Source organism: Piliocolobus tephrosceles, chromosome 20 (genome assembly GCF_002776525.5).
Source record: "Piliocolobus tephrosceles isolate RC106 chromosome 20, ASM277652v3, whole genome shotgun sequence".
In the NCBI taxonomy this organism is placed as follows: domain Eukaryota; kingdom Metazoa; phylum Chordata; class Mammalia; order Primates; family Cercopithecidae; genus Piliocolobus; species Piliocolobus tephrosceles.
Window position 1 is genome coordinate 42,814,459 of NC_045453.1, and position 27,361 is coordinate 42,841,819.

At 44.4% G+C, this 27,361-nt stretch overlaps 1 protein-coding gene across 4 annotated transcripts in view; it reads right to left on the reverse strand.

Annotated features, from left to right (window-relative positions):
• The window catches only part of SLC24A3 (solute carrier family 24 member 3), a 498,810-nt gene that overhangs the window by 415,546 nt on the left and 55,903 nt on the right, over positions 1-27,361 (reverse strand). For all 4 annotated transcript variants that reach the window (XM_023217772.3, XM_023217771.2, XM_023217770.2 and 1 more), the window contains exon 2: positions 18,855-18,983. In XM_023217772.3, coding sequence (XP_023073540.2) covers positions 18,855-18,983 — 129 coding nt within the window. The remainder of the gene's footprint in view (positions 1-18,854; positions 18,984-27,361) is intronic.

The window sequence follows — 27,361 nt, forward strand, 5'->3', positions numbered from 1 at the left end:
CCTGGCTTTGGGCTAAGGAGCATCACTGAGTTGAATGTGCCCACATTTGGGAAACTCTGGAAATAAGAAATCATAGAAGACCTGAGTGCCAGGGCCACAGCGTTCCTGGCTTTAAACATATTGAGTCACTTTCAAAGATTGTGTGTGAAATACAAATTCCATTTCACACAAAGTAGAGCCCAGTGAGGGATTAACCAGTTGCCTGTGGATATAGTTCCATTTTCTTTTGACACTGAAGCCAGGAAAGCTAGTGTATGCCCCTAAAATAACACACAGGTCAAAGCCTCCAGAACAGACTGTGCTTCTGTGCTGATACCACATCTCCTAACTTCTACTCAGGGCTCAAATGGAGTCTCCTCTCTGCGTTTACATAAGTTCCAGGCCCCAGGCCCCAGCAACACTTCTAGAAATAACTCTTTTACTTTTGTATTGCAGAATAAAAAGATCAATCCAGGTGAAGGGAACCCTTGTGAGTAAAGCCTCTATTTTCTTGTAGAAGGAGTTTAGGCAAAATTTTCTTATTGGCTCTCTTTTAAAAAAAAAAATTGACCTGTTTTGAGCTTCCCTGGAGTCCTCAGAAGTCTGACACATGGACGGAGGTGGTAAAAGATGAATGAGGAAAGAAGAAGAAACGTTTTTCCTCTAATTCTAGACCTAGGCCTGAAATGCCTCCTCAGATCACCCGTTCGGCTGAGCCCACTGCTGTGGCAGGATGGCTTGCCAGCAGTCAGCACTTGTACAAACACATGTTATGAGGCAGCGAAAAATAATGGGCTGAGGTTGAGTGCTGGGACTTAGCAAGATGAAAACACACACACACACGCATGCGCGCACACACATACACACGAAGGGGAAGAACTGTTACGTGGTCTTCTTGGTCGGGATGAGCTTTCCACCCCATTCAACAACATTGAAATCATGTAGTTGGGGGAATGTGGGAGCTTAGCAATGACTGTCAGTGCCGGCTTTTCTCCTCTCACCCACAGTGACCCAACTTCCAACTGCCAGCACCTGCACTCTTTTACCTGAAGGCTGTCTTCAGCCATGGGGACTGCTTTTCCTGTGTGAGGGGCAGGCTGGACATGCCAAGTCATTGACACCTCTGGGAACAGCCCCTAGCCCATGACTGATGGAAGTGGTGTATAAATACCCCAGCTCTCTCACCCCTTGAAGGGAGAACTCTGAGGTATGTGTTCTACATTGTATCCTGGGGCCCCCAGCCAGATTAAACTGAGTTGCTCACAGTGGTAATCGGGAATGATGCCAACTATTTCATCAATTTGCAAAATAAAAAGGTCTGCCCTGGCAAAGGGAACCCTTGTGAGTAAAGCTTCTATTTTCCTGCAGAAGGAGCTTAGGCAGAATTTTCTTTTCAGTTCCATTTTTTTTTTTTTCTTTTTCTTTCTTTTTTGACCTGTTTTGAGCTTCATCTTTCCTTCCTGGTCTCACTTCCCCATCCCCTACTGTTGTTTCCTGGGATCAACTCCTAAATAAACTACACACACCCACATCTTTGTCTTAGAATCTGCTTCTGGGGAACAAGAACTTAGCAGGGCACTTGACGGGCAGAGCAATATATTAATGATCACCAAGGGTGTGCCACTGCTGTACATGTCATTTATGCATCTCAAGTTACCCACCCCAAATCAACTTGTGTGTCAGGAACCAACACATAAAAAAGAATCAGAAAGAAACAAATGAGGATCCACACCAATGACGAGTTCTGCTGGGACAGAGTTTGTTGGAAAAAATGATGATTGCATTCCTTCCAAAGAGCCTGACACATGCAACTCCTGTGTTCATGCAGAGGGCCTCGTATCCCTACAATTATTCCAGGCATCCATTTCCCAATAAACGTCCTTGAAGAAGGAATTACTTTCCTCTCTGATGCTGTGTTTATAATGAGGATGTGGCTGGCCACTGGAAGCAGCTTCCACTACAGAATAACATGGCTGTTTACTCAACAAATCAGACCATTCCCCCACCCTCTTAGCTTCTCTCCTCCCACTTACTGTCACAGCTGAATGTGCAGTGTTACACCTGAAAGGTGTGACTGGTTATAAGACTCAAGGACTAGGGACACCTCCTCCTCCCTTCCTTCTTCCCTTCCCTTCCTAGCACAAGATTTCTGGGTTCAGTTCATGGTTCTGCTTTGGAGGGAAGTGAGAGGGATATTAGGGATAATTGGCCCTTGTTAAGTTACTTTCCGTGGTCAACCAAAGCACTAAGTTTCCATTTATCACAAAAGTCTCTTTAAAAGTTGACTTGAATAAGTATCTCAGAAAAATGACTAAAATCTACAAGGCATTTCCTGAAGAGAAATATATGCAACAAATTAACATTTATTTGGAAAGTCTGTCATGGTGTATATGTCATCAATACGTATAGATGTGTATCTACATGTATGTATATGAGGATGTGTTTGTGTCCAGAATGTGACTACACACAAATACATGGATGAATCTCAAAAACAGAGTGCTAGGAAGCCTTACATCCAAAAGCACATATAGTGGGAATCACGCACATAAAGTTCTAGAACAGGCACAAACTAATCTATGGTGATGGAATCAGAAGAGTAGTTATATGGGGTATGCTGAGCTGGGGTTCCTGAGACGGGGCAAGAGAGAACTTCCTTGGATGATGGCATGTCCTATACCTTGACAGAGGCAGGGTGCAAAGGTTTACTATATGTCAGAACTCATGGATGCAACTCAAAACTTGTGCACATCATGTGTGTAAACGTAACCCAAAGTAGAAGGGTAACGAGTGGTAAAACCTTAGCTAATGATATATATATATGACCTAACAACATGTGAGAGGGAATGGGTTGACTTCTGAAACTACTTCGAAGTCTACTAAAATAGCATGGATTGATGGATGGCCACAGGGTTGGGTAGAGGGATAAACGTGATAACAGCCAGTATAGTAAAATGTAAACTATAGAACCTAGGTGCTGGGTCTATATGCATTCACTATAAAATTCATTCTAGTTTTCTGTATGTTTCCAAATGTTCATAATAAAATGCTGGAGAAGAAAATACAGTTGGCGCTCTGTATTCATGGGTTCTGCATCTGTGAATTCAACCAATTGTGGATAAAAAATATTCGGAAAATGTGAGCCATGGTCTGAGAGACTGTTTGTTATGTTTTCAGTTCTCTTGCATTTGCTGAGGAGTGTTTTACTTCCAATTATGTGATCAATTTTGCAAGAAGAAAGTATAATCTGTTGTTTTTAGGTGGCAAGCTCTGTAGATATCTGTCAGGTCCACTTGATCTAGAGCTGAATTCAGGTCCTGAATATCCTTGTTGATTTTCTGTCTCAATGGCCTAATATTGACAGTGGGATATCAAAGTTTCCCACTATTATTGTGTGGGAGTCTAAGTCTCTTTGTAGGTCTCTTAGAACTTGTTTTATGAATCTGGATGCTCCTGTATTGGGTGTGTATGTATTTAGGATAGTTAGCTCTTCTTGTTGAATTGATTCCTTAACTAAAGTAGTGTTAGAGGGAAATATACAGCACTAAATGCCCACGTCAAAAGGCTAGAAAGACCTCAAATCAACACCCCAACATCATAACTAAAAGAACTAGGGAACCAAGAGTAAACAAACCCCAAAGCTAGCAGAAGACAAGAAATAACCAAGATCACAGTGGAACTGAAGGAGACAGAGACATGAGAAATCCTTCAAAAAATCCATGAATCCAGGAGCTGTTCTTTTTTTTTTTTTTGAAAAAATAAAAATAAAAAAGGCCACTAACTAGACTAATAAAGAAAAGAGAGAAGAATCAAACAGACACAATAAAAAGTAATGGGAATATCACCACTAACCCCACAGAAATACAAACAACTGTCAGAGAATACTATAAACACTTCTATGTAAATAAACTAGAAAATCTAGAAGAAATTGATAAATTGTTGGACACATACACCATCCCAAGATTGAACCAGGAATAATTTGAATCCCTGAATAGACCAATAACAAGTTCTGAAATTGAGACAGTAATGAATAGCCTACCAACCAAAAAAAGCCCAGGACCAGACAGATTTATAGCTGAATTCTACCAGAGGTACTAAGAGGAACTGGTACCATTTCTTTGGAAACTATTCCAAACTATTGAGAAGGAGGGACTTCTCCCTAACTCATTCTATGAGGCCAGCATCATCCTGATACCAAAACCTGGCAAAGATACAACAACAACAAAAAAAACTTCAGGCCAATATCCCTGATGAACATCGATGCAAAAATCCTCAATAAAATACTGGCAAACTGAATCCAGCAGCACATTAAAAAGTTTATCCACCACGATCAATTCAGCTTCATCCCTGATGCAAGGCTGGTTCAACATATGCAAATCAATAAATGTAATTCATCACATAAACAGAAAAAAAGTCAGAAACCACATGATTACCTCAATAGACACAGAAAAGACCTTCAATAAAATTCAGCATCCCTTCATGTTAAAAACTCTCAATAAACTAGGTATTGATGGAACATGCCTTAAAATAATAAGAGCCATTTATGACAAACCCACAGCCTGAATGGGCATTCATACTGAATGGGCCAAAACTGGAAGCATTCCCCTTAAAAACTGGCACAAAGCAAGGATACCCTGTCTCACCACCCCTATTCAACATAGTATTGGAAGTTCTGGCCAGGGCAAAGAGGAAGAAATAGAGGGTATTCGAATAGGAGAAGAGGAAGTCAAACTGTCTCTGTTTGCAGATTACATGAACCTATATCTAGAAAACCCCATGGACTCAGCCCAAAAGCTTCTTAAGCTGACAAGCAACATCAGCGAAGTCTCAGGAAATGATTCTAACATCCAGAAGCTACAAGGAACTTAAAAAATTTTACAAGAAAAAAACAACCCCATTAAAAATTGGGCAAGGGACACAGACACTTCTCAAAAGAAGACATTTGTGCAGCCAACAAACATATGAACAAAAGCTCAACATTACTGATCGTTAGAGAAATGCAAATAAAAACTACAGTGAGATACAATCTCAAGTCAGTCAGAATGGCAATTATCAAAAAGTTCAGAAACAACAGCTATTTATTGTTAAAATAGATGCTGGCAAGGCTATGGAGAAATAGAAACACTTCCACATTGTTGGTGGGAATGTAAATTAGTTCAACCATTGTGGAAGACAGTGTGACAGTACCTCAAATACCTAAAAACAGAAATACCATTTGACCCAGCAATCCCATTACTAGGCATATACCCAAAGGAATATACATCATTCTACAATAAAGACACATGCATGCATATGTTCATTGCAGTATTATTCACAATAGCAAAGACATGGAATCAATCCAAATGCCAATCAGTGACAGGCTGGATAAAGCAAATGTGGTACATGTACACCATGGAATACTATGCAGCCATAAAAAGGAATGAGATCGTGTCCTTTGCATGGATATGAATGGAGCTGGAAGCCATTATCCTCAGCAAACTAACGCAAGAACAGAAAACCAAACACTGCATGTTCTCGCATATAAGTGGGAGCTGAACAATGAGAACACAAGAAACCAGGAAGGGAACAACACACACTGGGGCCTGTTGGTGGGAAGGAGGAGAAAGATCATCAGGATAAATAGCTAATGCATGGGACTTAATACCTAGGTGATGGGTTGACAGGTGCAGCAAACCACCATGGCACAAACTTGCATATCCTACACACGTACTCCAGAACTTAAAATAAAATACAATTAAATTTCTTCTTTAAAGAAAAAAAAGTGTTTATTGACTAAAAGTAATTTTGGCTAGAGTAATCACTTAAAATGGTTTGATTTCCATTTATAGATTTTATGAATAAATGCTAGAGTTTTCTGTTAAAAAAAAAAATTGGAAAAAAATTTCCACAAAGTTCCAAAAAGCAAAACTTAAATTTGCCACTTCCCAAGTGCTACACTGAATCCATGTAAATGAAGTGGTGTATAGGCATTGTATTAGGTATTAGGTATTATAAGCAACCTAGAGACGATTTAAAGTATATGGGAGGACGTGCATACGTTACGCACAAATGCTATGCCATTTTATATTAGGGACTTGAGGATCCGTGCATTCTGATATCCGAGGTGGAGGGGTGTCCTAGAACAAATCCCCTGTGGATACCAAGGGACCACTGGACCTAAAGGCAAGATTCTTGAGACTGAATGAGGAGACAGAGGAAGCAAAATTTTAAATAAACAGCACATCAAACTGTGGCACTGATGGGACGATAATTCTATATTTATAATGGGAATTACTGAGGAATTCTGTCCCCCTGAGAACCACTAAGCAGAGCCAAGCACCAAGTAATGTTGCTTGGGCATCCTTAAAGGAAATATCCTTTTTTTTTTTTTTTTTTTTTTTTTTTTTTTGATGAAGTTTCATTTTTGTCGCTCAGGCTGGAGTGCATGGCGCCATCTCAGCTCACTGCAATCTCCACCTCCAGGGTTCAAGCGATTCTCATACCTCAGCCTCCCAAGTAGCTGGGATTATAGGCACCCGCCACCACACCCAGCTAATTTTTGTATTTTTAGTAGAGATGGGATTTCACCATGTTGGCCAGACTGGTCTTGAACTCCTGACCTCAGGTGATCCACCCGCCTCAGCCTCCCAAAGTGCTGGGATTTCAGACACGAGCCACTGTGCCCAGCCAGGAAACATCCTTTTCCGAGCCACAGACACAAAATGATTCCACAAAGGAGTCAATGTCCTGCATGAAAGCAGGGCAACTGGGTAAAAATGGCTGACAGTGGGGAGGTGCAGCTGCATTACAACTTTCCTTCCTTTAAAGTCAGTATCAAATAACTCAATTTAATAAATTGCCCTAGTATTTGGGTTAAAATGGAGCAGGCAGTGGGGAAACTGTGTTGCTGGAATGTGGAAATACATTGTCCAAAGGGCAGCCTCCCACCTCTATGGTCCTACGGATGCAAGAGTGCTATGGTCTTTATGCTTATGTTCCCTCTAAATTCTCATGTTAAATTCCCAACCCCCAAGGCAGGGGGTAGGACCTTTGGCAAGGTGATTAGGAATAGGATTCCTAAGTCTATAAAAGAGACTCCAAAGGGCTCCCTTGCCCCTTCCTCAGTGTGAGGATAGAGTGAGACGGCACTAACTAGGAACCAGGAAACAGGTCCTCACCAGACACTGAATTTGCCAGTGCCTTGGCTTTGGACTTCCAGCTACCAGAACTGTAAGAAATAAATTTCTGTTGTTTAAATAACATTCAGTCTATGGCATTTTGTTTTAGCAGCCCGAGTAAACTATGACAAAAAGGTCAGAATCAAGTGCAGATCAAGCCCTCCTCTTCCACCTGCTTCTGCCTCTCCACCTCATCCCTATGACCACTGCTATCCATTCTACACACCCACCCTGCATACTCGGCCTAAAGACCAAAACCCCCATCATCCGTGATTTTTCTATAAATGTGTCCAGGGCAAGTCAACAAGATTTCAGCAGAAGTGGAATTCCCATTCCCCAGGAAAAGCTCCACGGGGAGGCTCATCTTGATACTGACAGGCTGCTCCTGTGACTGGCTCCTATGCTTTGACAACTAAGACTATACTTCCCGCCTGGGTTTTTGTAGTATTAGTGCCTGTCAGATTCATTTTACCTGCCTCCCATGGTAGAAAACTCCCATGTCCTAAAAACCAGAGAAAGGAATCAGCAGCATGAATAATAACCACAATCTCCTAAATGTGACAAACTGAGACTCTGTTTGCAGGACTCCTCAGGACTGTCGCAAAGTGGGTGCCTGGAAAATGGACACCCACTCAGGGACCGAGCACTGGCTGTGTGTTAAAGACTTAACACGCTTTATTCCACCGACCCATGAATGATCCCCACTTCTCAGGGAAGGAAACCAAGGCTTTAAGAGATTACGTGGCCAGTCCAGGGTCCCCTAGCCCATGGGTCCTCCCCGGGCCTGTGGTGCCCAGGCCCTACATCTCTCACTCTGCTCAGAAGTACCTACAATTACAAAATGTGGCCTCTCCTTCTCTGTCTGGAAGGTTTCCTCACGACCCCAAGACAGGGTGGGTACTGTGAGTTCCCATTTATCAACTGAGGTCACAGTCCAGCCTGCTCTTTGGACCCAGTCCTTTGCTCCTTCCAGGATGGCCTGTCCCAGGGTCTGCAGCTTGTCGCCTTTTTTTTTTTTTTTCTTCCATACCAGTGTCCCTGATCCCAACAACGTGGACACTGAGTGGGCCCTGAGGTCTCCTGCAGGCCCAGGGCTGGGGAGCCAGGCTGAGCTCCTGGCACAAAGGTTTTGACAGGGATGGATGAGCCACTGGGCTGGGCCCAAATCCATTTTGTTCTGAGTCAGCTTCTAAACGAGACTGCTAATCTTTAATTCAAGGATTTTATTGTTCTATTACAGACATTTCAGCCAAGCAAAATGGGATTCACACTCTATCAGGAACCTCAGAAGCGCCCGTAGCATAGCCTAGACACGTACCTATTTAAACTTACTCTCCAGGTGGCATGTGAGCACAGTCCTAGGCCTCAGTGGGGCCTACCCCAAGGCACACAAACTGAGACATGGCGCTGGCCCACTAGCCAGGGATAGACTGTGCTCGGTGCCTCTGTCCAAACCAAAGTGCACTCACTGGAGTAGCTCAGACCATCCCTGACCTTCACAGCCCTAGCCAGGCCACCCTCATTGTTCATGGAGCCTGCTAAGAAACTTGTCAGGCTGGGAGAGCCTTTGGGGAGAGAGACCAGGCCTACCTGGGCCTTCCTGGGCCTCATTCCACCCCAAAGCACCAGAGTCCACCCAGACCTGGGAGTGTCAGAGAGCAGCCGGGAGATGCGCCCCAAGGCCCTGCCCTCAGTCCCATGGGCACCTTGCCCTGTACCTCGGCCAGCCCTGGCTTCTGAGTGGGTGGGAGTGGCAAATGCTGAGGCAACTGAGGACCAGACGGAAAGATTAGACCCACAAATAGGACAAGGCAGGAACATTCCCTCTCAACTTTGATACAAAGTGATTTTAAAATGCAGCTAGGGTGAAACACACCCTGGTGTTTCCCAGGGCAAGAAAGCTTAGAAACAAAACCTGTGGTCTCCAAGACAGAGTAAAAAAACAAATATTCACAGGGCTTGGGAGGAGTGCTGAACACACATGGACCCTGCTGGAAGACAAGTTTGGTATCTTACACGTGGCTGGAGGTCTCCCTTTATTCATCTGTTTGCCAGCTTGTTGAAGACTCTAGGCCTTGCAAGCCCAGCTATTCTCCCCTGAGCCAGCTTGACAGAGACCGCCCATGCACAGAGGTGGGTCGCAGGCCAGCATTCTCACCTGCTGTTCAGGCTGCTATAACAGAACACCATCGACCGGGTGGCTTATAAACAACAGAGATTTATTTCTCACAGCTCTGAAGGCTGGGAAGTCCAAGATCAAGATGCCGGCAGGCTTGGTGACTGGTGGAGGGCCTGCATTCTGGTTCATAGATGACACTTTCTCGCTCTAGCTTCACACGGTGGAAGGGGTGAGGGCCTTCTCTCAGGCCTCCTTTATAAGAACACTAAATCCCATTCCTGAGGGGACTGATCTCATGACCTAATCGACCCCCCAAAAGCTCTACCTTCTAACACTATCACCTTGGGGGTTAGAATTTCAACAAATGAATACTGGGGGGACACACTCAGACCATAACTCCCTGGAAGCTTGAAAACCTCTGACACCTGCTTCCCAGTTCCAGAGGCTGAGATTTTCCTGGCCTGGGGTGGACCTGGGTTTAAAATCCCCACAGGTGCCTCCAATGAGCTAAGCCAGGGGTCCTCACACTTGAGTGTGCCTCACAAGCCCCTGGAGGGCTTGTTACAACCCAGATGGCTGGGTCTGCCTTTCAGAGGTTCCAATCCAGTAGGGCGCAGGTGCAGCTCAAGAATGAGCATTTATAACAGGCACCCAGGTGCTGCTGTTGCTGCTGCTGCTGCTGGTCCTAAGACATCTGAGAGCACTTAGATGGGGGCAGAATAGAGCCCACCTGGCAACCCAGATTATGTGACCTAAGGCTGACCACACACAAACAAGGCTTTGGGAGACAGGCAACCTCAGAGTCCTGGTCCTTGCCCCAGTGCCAACTAGCAGGGAACCCCGGAGATGCCTCTCGTGTCTCTAAACCTGAAGCTTCATCTGCAAAATGAGATTATCTGTGTAACAATCTCAGTAAGAGATTGAAGAAAAGAGCCCCAAGTCCCCCGGGCACACTGCTGCTCCAGAAATGACTGAGGAGTGGGGAGCCAGGTGGGGCGGAGTGAACCCCGAGGGCTTGAGACATGCAAGACCACATGTGCTCCTAGGCCAGGAGGAAGCAGCACTATGTGGCTTATCACTGTCACAGGCCACAGTGCAGCCAAGAGGTGTATTGGGACCAGGAGGGGACTTCCCTTGCAGGCTCTCCACTGCCCCAAGGTGGGTGTTCCCAGCACCCCACTATAATACCGATGGCCTCTATACACAGTTGAGGTTGAGTGCATTGCTCACTGCTCCGGGGGTGCCTGTGAGATGAGCCCTGGGGAAACTGTCCTCGTGCAGAACAAGCCAGGAGTACGGGTGTACAGCCCTAAGTGGCTGCTTTACTGTGGAACCCCAGAGGAAAGCAATTCCAAGGTAGAATGAGTACTAGACATGTGGTCTGGAGACCCGGATGCTCTGGAGCAAGGGGTATTCCAGGCCTGTGGTTTCAAGCTCTTTTAGGAGGTAAAATTTTACTCTTCAAATAAAATTTTAAACAGATCCCTAACATATGAAAGGAAAAATATTGGAGTTTTTTGATTGTGAGAAAGTGGGTAGGGGCAGGAGGAGGAGACAGTACCTGAATCACAGACCCCCCCAGCCCATGGATGACATTAAAAATATGCAATATGGCACAGGCACTACCCGGGGGAAGGATCAGGGAAAGCAGAGAGGACCTTGGAAATGTCATCCCTGCCTCAACCTCCCCTGCAGAGCACATGAGGCAACTGTCACAGAGCCTGGAACCAGGGGCAGCAGCAAACATTTCTGTAAAGGACCAAGAATAAATATTTCATGCTTTCCAAACCCTGTGGTCTGTGTTGCAACTACTCAACTCAGCCTTCATAGAGCAAAAGCTGCCACAGAAACACATAAATGGATGTGTGTGGCTGTGTTAAAATAAAACTTTATTCACAAAGACAGTCGACAGGCCCCCTGTGGCCAAGGGCTCTTGTTTGTTGAGCCCTGGCTTAGAGGAAAAGGGTTTAGAAGCCACTAGAAACAATAATCACCATGCTTGTTTTTGCATTTATGACTGAATTCTCAATTCTTTAACTCAACTAGCTTTGCTCTCAGACTAACTAATCAATCAACTGGGCATCATAATACCATTTTTCCTGACCTTGAGGTATTTGTTCCAAGGGCCAAATGTGTTCCAGTGAGCTAATGAATGTGAAAATGCTTTGAAATGTCTACGGTACTTTACAAATAGATCCACAAAATCTCTGCATCTAAGAGCAGAGCTTTATCATCCTTTACCTGTGTATCAGAAAGATTCCAGACACCACTCACCAAATTAGGCTGCCTGGGCTGCTTTTAAAGAACAGTGTTTAAAAAAATGCCCTAAAGGGATGTCAAAGCTAGAAAAAACAAATAGTGTCTGGCCCTTTCTCCTAGAGCCTGAGACTTTTAAACTCTTCATTAGTATAAGGTAGAAAATCCTCTACTCCCTATTTCATCCTGTTTGTTGACATAGTGGACTCTTAGGCCAGAAACTTATTAGTCAGAAGCCTTGTAGTTAATACCACTGGATGTCTCCTACACGCAGCCCAACCTGTAAGAATGTGGTATTGCTGCTGAATGACACTAAATAATCTCTTCATCATTAAAACAATCTTAATTCCACAGAGTTCTAACGTGCCTAAAGAGAGGTAAAGTCCCCATAAATGATCTCCATCTGTCTACCTTCCACTGTATTTCTGGTAGCAAAGATAATGTGGCTACAATTTGTTAAGCACATATTACGATTGAGGGCGCAGCTGCTCTGCAAAGCTTACTTCGCTGAATGATTACCACAAGCCTGGCAAGAAGGCATCTTAATTTGCATTTTACCAGAGGGTGGAAATGACGTCCAAAGAGCTTAAGAAGCCACTTGCCATCACATAGGTCGAAAGTGATGGAATTGGGATTTAGGATTTACTCCAGAACCCAAGCTCTTTCCACACAATTGCCAAATGACTTCATCTATACAAAAGTATTCATTATTTCACCCAGGGTTCTTTCATTACCAAAGAAAAGACGCAATTTGCAAATGGCACCACTGGGACAATTTCTACCTCACTGATGACCCCCACAAGGTAAAAAGAGAATCAAATTGTTTCACTTGATGAGGCAAGAATTATGAAGATTACAGCAAGAGCTATAGCCAGCCTTGGCAGACATAAATTTGGATTATGATTTTTCTATAATGGTGGTATTTGGCTTTTGAAAATGGTATAAGCATAAAGAAAAATTGGGAAATTTGCTTTTTCAAAAGAAACAAGTTTGGGGAAAATTAATGTAGCAGAGACTAGCTAGCAGTTCACCAAACCTGTTTCCTCTTCTGCTTTCTACATTCCACTAATGTACATGGCCCAGCCTCCCTTGAGGTCAGAAGTTGTCACGTGACTGAGCTCTGCCAATGGAATGTGAGCATCAGTGAGCATCTAGTCCCTAAAACCCTGCTACCCCAAATCCTCCATGCTCTTTCCTCTTAATGCAAAGAAGCCCAGCAACCTTGGAAGCCAACTTGAGGAGGGAAAAGCCTAAAGATAGAAGGATCTGGAGTCCATAGACTCCTTCTTGCAACAGGTGCAACTATAGACTAGAACATTCCATGAGAAAGAAATAAACTTCTCTTGCATTAACATGGAAATCTGGAGGACTTCTCTGTTACAGCAGCTATTATTACCCTATCTAAGTAATTCAGTAAACAATTTGATACAAATTAAAAAGCAGATCACATTAGTTCCAAATCTGTTCCACTTAAGAATGTCAACAACTATGATTTGAATCATTATGAGAATTACAACTTCAGAAAGAAGTTCAAGTTATGTGAGCTAGTGAAATAATGTCCAGATGAATGTTAAATCTTTAAACTTAATTCTTTCTTGGGTTCAAACCCAGCAATAACCACACTAACCCGAATGCAATTTGTCACTTCTAGTATTTTGGAAACATTTGGTTAAATAAAATATATTATTAAAATTAATTTCACCTGTTTCTTCGTACTTTCGTAATGTAGCCAATAGAAAATTTAAAATTACACTGTAGGTCACATTATGTTCCTATTGGACAGTGCTACTCTAGATTGTGCAGACCTCAGATTTTCTATTCAATTATTAACGGGTATTGAGCACTGCACGGGTGTTGGGTGGCCCTACTTCACTTCTGACAAGCCCTGTGACCTTGGGCAGGCTGTTTATCCCCTCTGGTTCTTGTTTTTTTCATGTAAAAGATGAGAATGTTGGCTCTATCATGCTTTGTAGACTGGTCATGTCCAGCCCTGTGATTTTAAACTAGCCCACTCAGATGTTACAGTTCAAACCCCAAACAGCAGGATCCTGACACTGTTCATGGCCAGTACCATGAACATATTTTCTGCTTGTTGGTCTGTGCCTGGGCTCCAATTCTTGTTTATGGACCACAAGCACCCTTTGAACCTCCCCTCCTGTTGCTTCTCTCACATAGACTTCCTGGTTTCCCTCATTGATGAAGCTCACATTTAACTGTTAAACGTGGGCTTCTGGCCATTCCAGTCCACACCTGACCTGTAGGCGCTCCTGACCATCCCCACAGGGCAGTGCCCTGCCAGCCTGACTTTGGTCTTGGAACACAGGCCAAGCGTCCTCTTCACCTTCTGAGGCCTTAGGCCCAGCTAAGCCAGACAGAGTGGGATGATCCTTTATCAAGGGAAATCCAGTGATTTCGCAGTGAAGCCCACACCAAAGGCCATCATTTTAAATATTTTCCTTCTTCCAAAGTTTATTTGAAAAAAGCACTCTGAGGAAAAGCTCATTTCCTTAAAATATCAAAGAACCAAAAACCAAAAGATGATATATTTTTCTGGAGACAGACTGCAAAGTGCAGAATAAATAAAATTCTGTGAAGTGTACAAATAAATATTACAAAGAATTCATTTCTGCTACAGTTGTCTACCATCTTCAATACTACATTTAGCTAACTTAATTTTCAGTGGATCAAATTTATTCAAAGTTAAATTTCTCTTAATAGGTCATCTGAGTAAACAAGTTCAAGTGTTACTTGCCAAAAGAAAAAAAAAAAAATGTTTCCAGGCTTCAGATGAAATCGGCAGTGTCAGGCTAAGAAAACAACCTTAAAAATTCACAGAGAGCTGGAACAATTGCAAAGAAAAGTTGGAGCCCGGAGGTCAGTCTTGTTCATGCAGTTCTGAAGGTAAAAAAAAAAAAAAAAAAAATCACAGATTTCCACCAAAATTGGGTCTTCAAGGGGCAAAGGAAAAATGCCTTTTTTTTTTTTTTTTTTTTTTAAGACAGGGTCTCATTCTGTCACCTAGGCTGGAGTGTAGAGGTGTGATGTCAGCTCACTGCAACCTCCATCTCCCAAGCTCAATCGATCCTTCCATCTCAACCCCTCAAGTAGCTCGGACCACAGACTCACGCCACCACACCTGGCTAACTTTTGTATATTTTATAGAGACGGGGGTTTCACCATGTTGCTGAGGCTGGTCTCGAACTCCTGACCTCAAGTAATCCACCCGCCTTGGGCTCTCAAAGTGCGGGATTATAGGCATGAGTCACAGCACCCAGTGTCATTTTTTTGAAAGCAGAAAATGTATAAAGTAATATATCCTTAAAGTAGCAGCTGTCATAAGAAGATAGCACCCTGGGCTTTCTCTGGCACCAAAACTGGGCACTCTGTGCTCCTGGTTTTCAGACAGAGAGAAAGGGAGAAGGCAGGGGAGAGGGAAGGGGAGGAGGGGAGAGGGAGTAGAGGAAGGCTTGAGGTATGGCATGAAATTCTGCAAACACAGCAGTTATTAAGGGAAATGGGAGAGTGTCTAGGGGAAGAAGTTTTCTTGAATTTCTATTCTTGAAATTTCTTGGAATAAGTGGATTTGTGCAAGGGCAGGGATAAATGTAGTTGAAGATCTATTTTATAGGTGAGGAAATGGTCATCTGAGAGGCAAACCAGCCTTACACCCCAACAGGGAATATAACCAGAATAGAGGTAACTCTGTCTCCAGTCTCCGAATCTACAGCCTTCCTCTAACAGCATCTAAAGCCAGGGTTTCTGACAGCACAGTCCGAGAAGCCCCATGACATCACAAGTGGCAGCTGGGTGTACTTGATGACAAACGCTAAATTAACTCCTGCCTGTGACCTGGCCACCATAACTCAAGACAGCCAGGACACACACTGCACCCCAAACACTCAAGTCCCTATGCACTCACTCACTCCTCCAAGCACAGAGGGAAGCCTGCTCCGCAGGCTCTGCTAAGCGTACTGTTGCCGCTGACATCATCACAAATAGAAAGGGAGAGAGTCCAGGAACCACAGGGCTCACTTCCTAGCCTCTCTATTTAAGATTTTCGAGGGCAGACAGCACTATGTTTAACCGGCACAAGTAATATTCATCGTGCCCAGGGCCTCTTAAGGAAAACTGAACAATGTTTTAGATTGAACCTGTCCTCACCTCACTCCTGCTCAATCATTTCACCTAACAACAAGTTAGAGGTAGAGAAGATGAATATTATTAAAATGATGCTTCTAGATCAGGACCTTATGGGTGCTTTGGCTCTCAACTTTTATCATAAAATATCCTTCCAGTCCAGACCGAGAAGCCATCTTCGACAGCATTCTGGTAAGGGCATGGAGGTAACCAGGGCTCACAGGTGTCTATGGCAATGTTCTGATCCTGTTGTTAGAAATAGTCGATGCAGCAGAGGTGATGGCACTCATTGCCATGCCTGAGGTCTTCAGGGCTTGCCTACATGGGTAGATGGTACTGAAGCCTCCTGTCTAGATGACGATCTGTTCAGACCTGGGCTACCTGCGGTGTGTCCTGTTGACAGACTTGCTCTTGCAGGGAGTAGCTGGAGAATATTGCTCTAGGAATCTTGCACTGTGCCCCACCCATAATGATGCCCCAGGACAGAAGGTGGGAAATTCACGAATACACTCCTACTATGGTGCCATCAAACCCAGGACACTAAGCTGTTCACACTTTATTACTAATTCTCACAGCAATCATGAAAGGTCAGAATGATTATGTCAACTTCCAGAGAAGCACACAGAGACTCAGAGAACCTGGCTATTTGGCCAAAGTTCACAGCTTCAGGTGAGTGTGACTCTAAGACCTCGGTTAGAGATAAGGCCCTCAGATTTACATATTTGCTCTACACCCTTGAGATGTTTGCAATTGGGCTGGAAAGACAGGAGATACGTCCAAAGACAACTGCAAGTTCTGACCACCCTGTCCAATAGCTCTTTCTGTGATGATGGAAATGTTCTGGGACCTGTGCTGTCATCTGTGATCCAACTATCGGGTATTTGACATGTAGTTGGTGCAACTGAGAATCTGAATATTTAATTTTAGTTGGTTTGAATTCATTTGAATTGAAATTGCCATTGAATGTCCACATTTAACAGCACGTGGAGACATTTTATACCAGCAGTAGTCAGAAAAGAATGCTGCAGTCTGGGGTGGTCCAAGCGAGCTTCATGAAGCACGTGGGCTCTGAGCCAGCCCTTGATGTGTTAGGATTTGAACAGAACTTCTGTTTCGGGCATGATCATCTTCCCTGTGGAATTTGGTTCTGAATCAAGGGCCCCGGAAACCAAGCCCAGTCCTTTTGGTCTGTAGGTAAGGAAATCAAGATTGTCCCTCCTGGTTCCATATTCCCTTTGGACCTGCTCTTTGCAACATGACTCAGCTTGCTTTTGCTTCCTCCCAAGTTTCTCCTGAAGCCTTTCCTCTCTTCCCTTTCCCTGTGTGCCCCCTGCCAACACGGGCAGGTCGTGGGTTTGCGTTCTTTTTATCTACCTAGACATTTTCTTTTCTGTCTGTGAGGCTGAGTCATTTCCTCTCTTGGAATGACTTTTAATGCGCTTTATGCTTCTACATCTGTCACTCTGAGAAAGGCATTTCCCAATACAGAGAGCAATGCCACTCACAGGGAGACCAATCACCTGCCCCCAAAACACACCCCAGCAACAGGGAACAGAATTCCCTCATCCTTGCTGGGTCTGCATATGGCTGAACCTAATGCTCAGAGCTGGTCACCATGTCCTGTCTGATTCCATTCTTTTCCATATCAGGAGTGACAACTGGGCTTTCTAATACTATTAGCTGATTAATACTAATCAGCTTATTAGTTGGACAAAGATGTTGAAAACTGACTACAGGACCAGATCTGTTCTTGGCACAGAACCTGTGCCTTCCCTGCCATGCCTTTTCAGGCTAGCCCTTGGAAATCTCTGTTTTTTAGGCTACACATGGCTCAGTCCCTCAGTGGGGCATCTGACCCCTTCATACCCATTTTCATTTCTAGCTCACGTAGCTGCCCTTGTGCTGCTTCACTTTCAAGTGAAAAATGTTCCTTGTGAGCATGGAACAACAGCCACAGTGACTTTTGGATTCCCCAGCTTGAGGAACACAGACTATGCAAGATTTTTTTGGCGGTGGAGATGGAACAGATAACCTATTTTGAATTCTTTTCAGCTTTGCTTGAAAGCTGATTGTTAAGAGTCTAAGTATGGTGGGAAGGGCACTTCCACCCATCTTCACAACAGATCGCAGACCTGCAATTCTCTGACATGTCTTCTGTACTCAACAACCTATAGTTCTTTGGGCTGCAGCGGAGATTGTTTATATCCTTCCATGCTGACACTAAAGATGAGACAGGCCTTTGGATGGAAGATCAGCATGTCACTGAGCTCCTGGGCCCTGGACAGTGGCACACATGAAGTCAATCCCCACCAGGTAAGGACAGAAAGCCCCAGAGGGCTTCGAGGTCCAAGTCAAAGTGGCAAAACATGGCTACAGATCTACTCCATCCCACCGCCTGTTTTGGTACAACCTGTGAGCTAAGAATGATTTTTAAATTGATAAAGCATTATAAAAAATTGGTTTAAGAATACACTACAGATGCAATGTGTGGCCTGCAAAGCCTACAGTGTTTACCATCTGGCCCTTTCCAGAACAAGCTTACCAACTCCGGTCTAAACCTTCAGGGACCTCATTCATCCAGAGGGGTGCCTGTCATATCCCTGAGGCTTGGTGGGCTGGGTTCTCACAGCTCCTCGTTCCCTTTGATCTGCTTTGTGTTTGTTTTCTTTTTCAGTTCAGTAACCTCAGAGTCAAAATGCTCCATATATCTTTCCGGGGAATGGTGCAATAGTTATCAAATCTAACAAACAATAAGTGAAAATCCACCTCTTCCAAGAAGATCAACATCGTGGGTGAGGATCTGGCCCAATCCCGGTGTCTCTACTGTGATAGGTCAAGGTTTCTGTTTAAAAACCAGCCAGAAAGGACCCAAGCGACCAAAGCAAAGGTAACCACAAAACATCCTCACCCATCCTGCTCCTGCCTTAGTTTCTCACTTGGCAGCACCAGTCTCCACATTCGACCTCAGTACCGCATCAGGTGTGTCACTGTCTCTGACTCAGCCCCAGCTCCAGTAGAAAACGAACACAGAGGTCAAAACACACTTTAATAGTCCCTCAGGATGTCACCTGAAAGTTTCTTAGGCTCCCATCCTAAACATCCTTAGAAGCTCTCTGGATTAATATTCTGAGAAAACACACAGCAACTGCCTCTTCCTTAGCCACAAGAGAAAATGACAGCTGCTGCCCGTGAGTAGCCAGCACTGTTACCTGGTTCGGTGCAGTTCTTGCCGTTCCGGAGTCCAGCATCTTCGGAAGTCAGAGTGTCGTTCACCTGCATCAGCTTCCTCCCCATCATCCACTTTCTGTCTTCCCCTATGAGGTCCATGAGGTCAAGCTCTGGGGAGACAAAGACAATAACCACAAGTCATTCACAGCTGGGTTTCAGCTTCTGCTGACGCTGTGTGCCTGGTGCCCCGACCAGCCATCACTTGTTCAACCCTGCCTGCACTCCCTGCCACCCTGCCTCTAGCTACCTGATGGGTTCCTCGCCACACCAGTGGGATGACTTTGAGGTGTGTGTTCTAAACTGGATTCTAGATTCTTCCCAGTGGGATCAAGCTCCAGTTGTCTACTGTGTAACTCTCTTGATAAAGCACACTTGATGAACTGCTCCCCCTTCCCTGTCTCAATTCCCTGCTCCCAGTGACATCCTGAGAAATGTTTAACAACCAACTTTCGAAGGGGAAGAAAAGCCCTGTTTTGTAGCCACTGGCCAATTTCTGTGGTGTCAATATTCCCATTGTAGCCAATGCCTAGCTACCCACATGACATCATTGAAAATGGGGTTCAGAAGAGATGGACACAATCAGCTCCACTGAGTCAATAGCTGGCTCCAGTCTATCGAGATCTAGCCCTTGCCAGTATCTCCTGAAACCAGCCCCCAAATGAACCACCCACCATTGAACATACTTCAGAATCTGCTTCTGGGGGTTATCAAGCGAAGACATAATTTGCCATTCCCAAAGCACAGATTCATGAGTGCCACACAACATGTTTCCAATGAACAAGAGATGAAGGCATGAACTAGGAAACAGTAGGTTGGGAGGGCAGGTAACAGGGCTCAGGGCTGCAATGACTGTGGGGGTGGAGGTGCCAGAAGAAAGAACACAGGCTAAAGAGCACACTTTAGCGGCCAGTGCAGTGCATCCTATTTGGGGCACGCTGAGTCTGAAGAGTCTGCAGAGCACGGAAAGGGAGCTATGCCACCCACGCAAATGTGAGTGGAGGAACCTCGAGGTGAAAAGCAGAGCCACAGCAAACCTCAGGGAAATCATCAGCAACAGGGAAGGGTGAGAGGCACGTGTATGGATGGGGTCTTCCGGTGGAGAAGAGGGGGCACTGGGGAGAAGGAATGGAAGCACACAATATTCTTCAGAGAGGAGACAGAGCAAAAGGATTCAGGAAGGGATCATGAATGGAAGGAAAAGAGCAAGGAAAGCAGGTGTCGTGGAAGGTAAGCAGAAAGAGAATTTCCGGACGGAAGGAGTAGCCAACAGCCTTGAACTCCATGGACAGATCAGGTAAGATGAAGGCAGAAACATGACAGGTGGGACCTGGCATCATGGGGCCATGGAGAGACACAGACAGCAAGCCAAGCTGCCAAAGTGGCTCTTTCCAGGGGCTTGGCACTGAAGAAGGGACCTGAGGCAATGCTGCCTCTTGAGTGTCCAAAGTTGCCGCGGGTAGGAAATGGATCGAAACACAAGACGTGGGCCTAACCCACGGGCCCAGTGGCCTTCACAGAAGGCCAGACGGTGCACCCAACCACACCAACACAGTGGCTGAAGTGGTCACTGAAGAGCTAGAGGGCATCCTGCCCTCTCCTCTACTTCCACAGCGATTCAGTTTCCCAAATGATTTCTCCTTTGTTACTGAATTCAAACCTCACAACCCTGCTCAAGAAAGAAAGAGAGAGTGTGGACATTGCCTCTCCAGCACCTGATCACTGCTGGCTCAGGGTAGGTGCTCAGTAGGTATGCGTTGAACTAATTATTCTCACTTTATGGGTGGAGAAAGTGAGACTCATGGAAGTGTCTGGAAATCACAATGCCTGTGGGCACCTCACCTAAGCTAACATGAGGCACATAATATCAGTAGCTCATGAACTGAGGTCTTCCTCAAACACAGACCCTGCTTCCACGTGTAAATTTAGCAAGATATCGAATTACAGTTTATGCATACCATCCAGGAGAGCCCCCACATTTTTTTTCCAACAAAATGGAGGAAGAATGTGGAGTCTAATGAAAAGAAACAGTAATTTCAGACTCCTGAAATATAAAATTCTACATGTATCAGCTTAGCCCAAATTATGAGGACAATATGAAAGATAATTCAAGGTTGAAGCAAGGCATTTGTGGAGTCTCGATAACCTGAATGGTGGATTCTCATGATTAAGAATAGTGATGAATAGAGGCAAAAAAATCTCAAAGCCTCATGAAGAAACGATAAGGTTAGTAGCCTTAAACTCCCATATTATCACAAATAATCTGAAAGTGTGGAGAAGGGCATCCCCTCTGTCTCAGACTGGGTTTCCCTAACTAGAAACTGACCTCTCTGGAAAGCTCTGGGGACCAGTGCAGACATGCATCTCGGACACCTAAGAGGTGAGGAAGCTTGGGTATTCATCCAGCTACTCCTGGTCTAACACTGGTTGAAGCTGATGAAAGAGGACATAATCCCCCAGCATTTCCAATCTGCCACATGGAGGTCCAAGGTGATGCCCAGAAAAAGGCCTTGGGCAATGAAAGGCAGGTGCTAGAAGCTGCACTGTGCCAGCTGGCACTGAAGAGGTCAGAACCGAGTAATATACGTTGAGCACCACGACATCTGCCCATCTACACAGTACCTAAAGAGAGAGTCATGCTGTGGCCAGCAGCGTGGCTATTCCACTGTTCTTATAATCTGGGTCAAGGAGACATGCTTTGTGGTACTGTAATCTTAATGTTCCGGAAGACCCCAAAGATTTAAAAAGAAGCAGGAGTATCCCTTCCAATGACTTCCAAGTTCCTTCATATGCCAAGTTTCCATGGTTCTGTAACTCTGAGAGAAAAGCTGATACCAATTAAGAGATGTAAAAATAAAGCCAGCTATTGTAGCAGAAAATTAGAGGATTTTTAAACATAATGATTCAATATCTTCAGGAATTAGACTCTTAAGGCAGCACCTCTGGATTCCAAAATGTGCAAACTTTTATCTCAATAAAAATGTATTTGACCACTGAGGGCTGACATAACAACACAGAGACCAGAGTCTGAGAAAAAAATGATGAAGCAATGCATTGCATCTGTTTCCTTCCCACAGAGAACCAAGTTTGACAATATTACAGCACAGTTCACCCGTCCTCGCAAAACTCCTGCTGAGCTGGGAAGAGGCAGTCGGTTCTGGGGTCACTTTACTTTTAGAGTACATAAGTCAGAGGATAAGCGATTTGCTAAGATCAGAGTCAATCCATGGCTACATCAACTATCATTTCCTAGTTAGCATGGCTTCTATTCACTGAATGTCCGTGATGTGCAGAAACCTTTCCATTCTTCACCATGTTTCATCCTCATGGACGAAAGCCCTACATGGAAATACTAGTTCCTTTTTGAAAATAAGGAAATGGATGGACAGAGAGGTTAAATATCTTGCCGAAGGTCACACAGTGAGGAAGTAGCAGAATGAGGATTTGAACCCAGGCCTAGTGACCTCAAAGGACAGATTCTTGGTAGATCCTGGGACAGGATGAAATCCATCCTGGTTTCATTATACAGCTATAGTAAAGTAGCTCAATAATGCAGCCTGCACCTTATAATAGGTTAGCAATGAAGAGGTAAATAAGTCTCACTGGACTTACTTCAAAGATGGTTGTTTCCCTAGAAGTTACAGTCATGCGCCACAAAATGACATTTCTGTCAGCGTTGGAAGGCATATATGATAGTGAGCAACTTTTTTTTTGGTCTGGCTCTGTTGCCCAGGCTGGAGTGCAATGGTGCACTGCAGCCTCAAACTCTGAGGCTCACATGATCCTCCTGCCTCAGCCTCCTCAGTATCTAGGATTACAGGTGCATGCCACCACATTCAGCTAATTTTATTATTTTTTGTAGAGACAGAGTTTCCCTATGTTGCCCAGGCTGGTCTCAAACTCCTGGCCTCAAGTGATCCTCCCACCTTGATCTCCCAAAGTGCTGGGATTATACACATGAGCCACCACAGTCAGCCCCATAAGATTTTAACACCGTATTTTTCCTGTCCCTTTGCTGTATTTAGATATGTTTAAATATACAAATACCACTGTGTTACAATTGCCACAGTATTCAGTACAGTCAGTCAAGTGCTGTACAGGTTTGCAGCCTAGGAGCAATAGGCTATATCATCCAGGTTTATGTAAATACACTCTATGGTGTTGGTACAAGAACAAAATCACCTAACAATGCATTTCTCAGAACATATCCCCACTGTTAAGGGACATGTGATTGAATTAGGAACATCAGTGAGGCAGGAGCCTCCCCCATGAAAGGTTCACAAACGAAGGACTGAGACACTTCTAAAGTCCCACTGGATGCAACTCACTCTGCTCAGTGTGATTTCCTAGAGACCAGGCTGGTCGCACGCATTATGACATGGAGGGCTATCTTCTTGCACTTAGGGAGGAGGGGCACAGGGTGGGCAGCTGGGAAGGCTTGGAGGGTAGGAAGGTGAAGGGGATACGGAGAGGCGCCCACACTGGCTGTCCTCCCTGCTCTCCCCTCGCTCACCTCCCCAGCTTCCTTGGACTTCTCCGCTACAGCAAAGAGGCCGCTCTGCAAAGCTACACTTGAGCAATGTCAACAAAAACACTTGGCCCCTGTCCATGGCATTCTTGGCTCCTCATCTGCCAGGCCCTGGAAGTTGCATGTTGGCCTAATTAGTCAGGGGAGGGGTAGGGGATGAAGAGGGGAGGCAGCAGGCTCACATGTCACATGTCACAAGTGGAGGCAGCCTGCAGGACTGCAGGCTCTGAGAAGAAGGGACAGGAGTGGGCTGTCGGGATAGCATGGGATGCTGGCTGGAAGGGGAGGAAATCAAGCTCTCAACTCAAGAAGCAAGCGCATGCACTAAGGAAGGACACAAAGTGAGGCTGGACGCCAAGTTTCCATTACAGAGCTATGTGCTCACCCTTTTATGCTCTCTTCCCTCCCCTTCCCCCACCTCCCTCCTCCCCACAACTGGGGCTTAGAGAGCCCAAGGATTTCTGACACCAAGAATGGATCTCCCTGCGTGCCCCCTGACAAACAGCCTTGACTCGCAGCCTTCACCCTAACACTGTCTCTTATGTGAACCTTGTCCCATAGGGCTTGCAACCCTTCCAAACACCAGCCCCAGGCCTGTTGGGAGAGGTGGGGCTGCCTGCTCTCTGATGGGAGAATTAACTCCTTCAGACACCTTGGCAGCAGCAGATGAGGAAGTTTGCTGTGTCACCAGCAATATTATCTTTTATGCCCCTCATTTTGTGCCAAGTACCCTTCCTGTACCATCTCACTCTATCCTCTTGCAGGAATGCTGATGGGGGTAAGCAGCCAAGCCAGAACCCTAGGCCACAGCTGACTGCAAAGCTCAGGTGTGTGTTTCTCACCTGTCCCAGGGCTCCAGGAGCCCAGGGAAGTGATCTTAGGGGCATAGCAGCTCCTTTGGAGGGGAGGTATTAACTCTCCCCTCCCTGTGAACTGGAATACTGCTTTTCTTTTTGGAAACTGGGATGCAGAGAACCATCCAGCTGAAACACTCAGACAGCCATGGCAACAGCTTCCCATTTGCAGATGAAGAAACTGAGTCTTGTAAAGCCGCATACAACACTGGAGAAAGAATGTCTGGAACACTCAGTTAACGGCACAAGAAACCGCCAAGGGCGGCGGCACTAACTCAGGCTCTCTATGCTGGTTTGGTGCTCTTCACTAAGGCTATAAATACCCCACCCTACAGTTTACACAGCTGCCTCCACTCTGTACACCCCAGGTCTTCACCCCGGGGTTGGAGGTCAGGTTTGCATAAGCCCGCAGCAAGCGGACGCCTTCTGCAGACTCAAGTGAGCAGCACTGCTCTCCAAATGACCCCTTTCCTGCCCCTCCCCCAAAGTCTCAGAAGGATGAGCCTGGTGTCCTCACCCTCTGTGGGTGAAGAGGGGAGCAGTAAGGCCCTGGCTTCGTACAGGTGGACTTTTCTCATGGGTTTTCCAGCTGAAGCAAGAACTCCCCTGTGCTTTTGTTCATGGTCCTTGGAAAGGAGCACCAATTGTGGAGAGGTTGCAGTCCTCCAAACAAAGCTCTCCTAACCCAACAGGACAGGAGGAAGCTGGAGGCTAAAAGGGCCATACATTCATTCCCCTCAATGGCCTCAAAGCTTCCAGAAAGTCAGAGAAGGGAAGATCCAGAGAAGGTGTCTGGGAGAAGATCTCCAAGCCATGGGAGGTGATAGGTTCTGTTTAAATTCTCTTCCATGAACTGTTTCCACAGCCTGTCCAATGGGCAAGAGGATGCTGAGAACACCCCCTTGGGCTGGGTCGAGGTCTCCCACTAATGTCCCCAACTCAGCGACGGCAATCACAGGCATCAACTCTTACCTGGATGTAAATTTCTTGCCAGTGTCAAGGCGCTACACCTCCACTCCAAGAGGAAACTCAGGTTGAAAGTTGAGCCTTTTCAGTCCCTCCAATAGGACAGGCTTCCCTTTAACCCAGAGGGGAAGAGGGAAGAAGGCGACCCTAGTCACCTGCCCACTCGAGGCAGGGCACTTCGTGCCTAAGGTCAGGGCACCAGCATGGTCAGGTTCTGGTGAGGGTCCTCTTCTGAATTGCATACTGATATATTCTTGTATCCTTACATGGCAGAAAAAGAGCTACAGAGCTCACTAGGGTCCCTTTAGCAAGGGTACTAATCCCACTCTTGGGATGTGGTGAATGTATTCTGGTCTTATGAACTAATTACTTCTCAATTGGGAGTTAGGATTTCGATATATGAATTTGACACCAACATTCCATACTTTGCAACAAAAAAAAAAAACCCATTATACGTGTGTGAGTGTGGGAGAGAGATAGAGTTAGAGGGGAAGGGGGAGAAAAAGGGGTGGAAGAAGAGGGACATGATCATGCAATCTTTTTATACCATGCACGTGTCCATTGATTGTCTTTTGGCAAAGAAGTTTTTAAAACTGTTGAACTTAGAGATGAATTATGCATTTCTCTCTCATAAAAAGACAAGTGCTATAAATATGCTAACCTTTTCTGGGAAGACATGGTCACCAGCTAACTAAGTGTGCACCTAGCAGATATTTTCAGAAAACACACTGCCCCTCATGTCTCCCTTTGCTCCACATCCCTCAAGGTGACTTTTAACAACCAGTGAAAGAGTAGAAGCTTTCCTAAAGAAATCTGCTCTATGGACAGAGCATTTTGAAAATAAATATCAAAACTTTGTATGTCTTCATGTGATAAATTGTATCAAGAAAACGATAAAAATCAGTACATTCTAAAAACATGTATATGTTCCACTTAAAAATTTGGAATCAAAATTATATAACCTGATTTTAAAATTCCAAAACAAAGAGTTTCAATGACTTTTACTAGAAATTTGAAATTAAAATTCAACGACTTTTATTTAAAAAATGGATTTTTATAAATCCTTTTATTAGAAATACGTAAATGCAACACCTTCTGAAAAGTTGCAAGATTAATCTACTGAAGTCAGAAAAGATGGGAAGATATTAACAACAGTCTGGGTAATTGGTGAATGAAATTGAAAATTTAGTATCTTGATTTAGTAGTTACAGCCCATAATGCTTTCCTTCCATTTGGATCTATATATCTTGGGGAATTATCTATTACAAGTAGGACAGCCATTAAACTTCAAAATTAAAATAAACAGAACCTTAAATTAAAATAAGCAGACCTTCTGTTAGCTGTATCTCAAAGTGTGGAACTAATATTTTCAAAAATGGTTAAGTATATTCTATCATGTTTTCTCAATAAGATACTACTCATAAAGATAACAACATTAACATCATCATAGTTTAGAAAACTCCACGTTTTGTTCTGTTAAAATATAAGTAATATATTTTAAATGGTTTATTTCATCGTTATTTTATTCCTATTACATTTATTTTTCATTGTATTTAAAAATCTGGGGCAGATCCAGGTTTTATGGAATCTGAAGTTTATGTAATATTGCGACCACTCTTTTCAATATAAAATTTTACGAATACAATGATAGGTATAAGGCTTAAAAATAATATCTCATTATACATATATATACATAATATATACTACAGTATTTCTTAAACATAATTTCTAAAAAAATGTATACTTTCCTAAGGATCACAGTTTTAGATGACATAGTTCATTCCAGCTGTACATATGCCTTGCCTCGGGCTCTGTTGATATACTCCGAACACTTGTATTTTTCACACATCTAATATACTTGCCCCTGCAAACCTGCCCGATGTGTTTCTTCAGTTCTCTTTAAAATTCACTTTTTTGTTTCCAATTGAGTACAACTTGACAACTCTACATCACTTGGTTCCTCAAAATCACTGCCATTTCCATCCTTTGTGATTGGATAAACAGTCCAATTTATTCGTGAGTATGAGTATAAAATTGTCTACTGCTTTCTCTCAGGCTGTCTTGTCTCTGCCATTATGGAACAGGGCAGGAAACTAGTCTTTCCTTAATTCTGGGCTTTTCTTAATTCATGCCTAGAGTATAA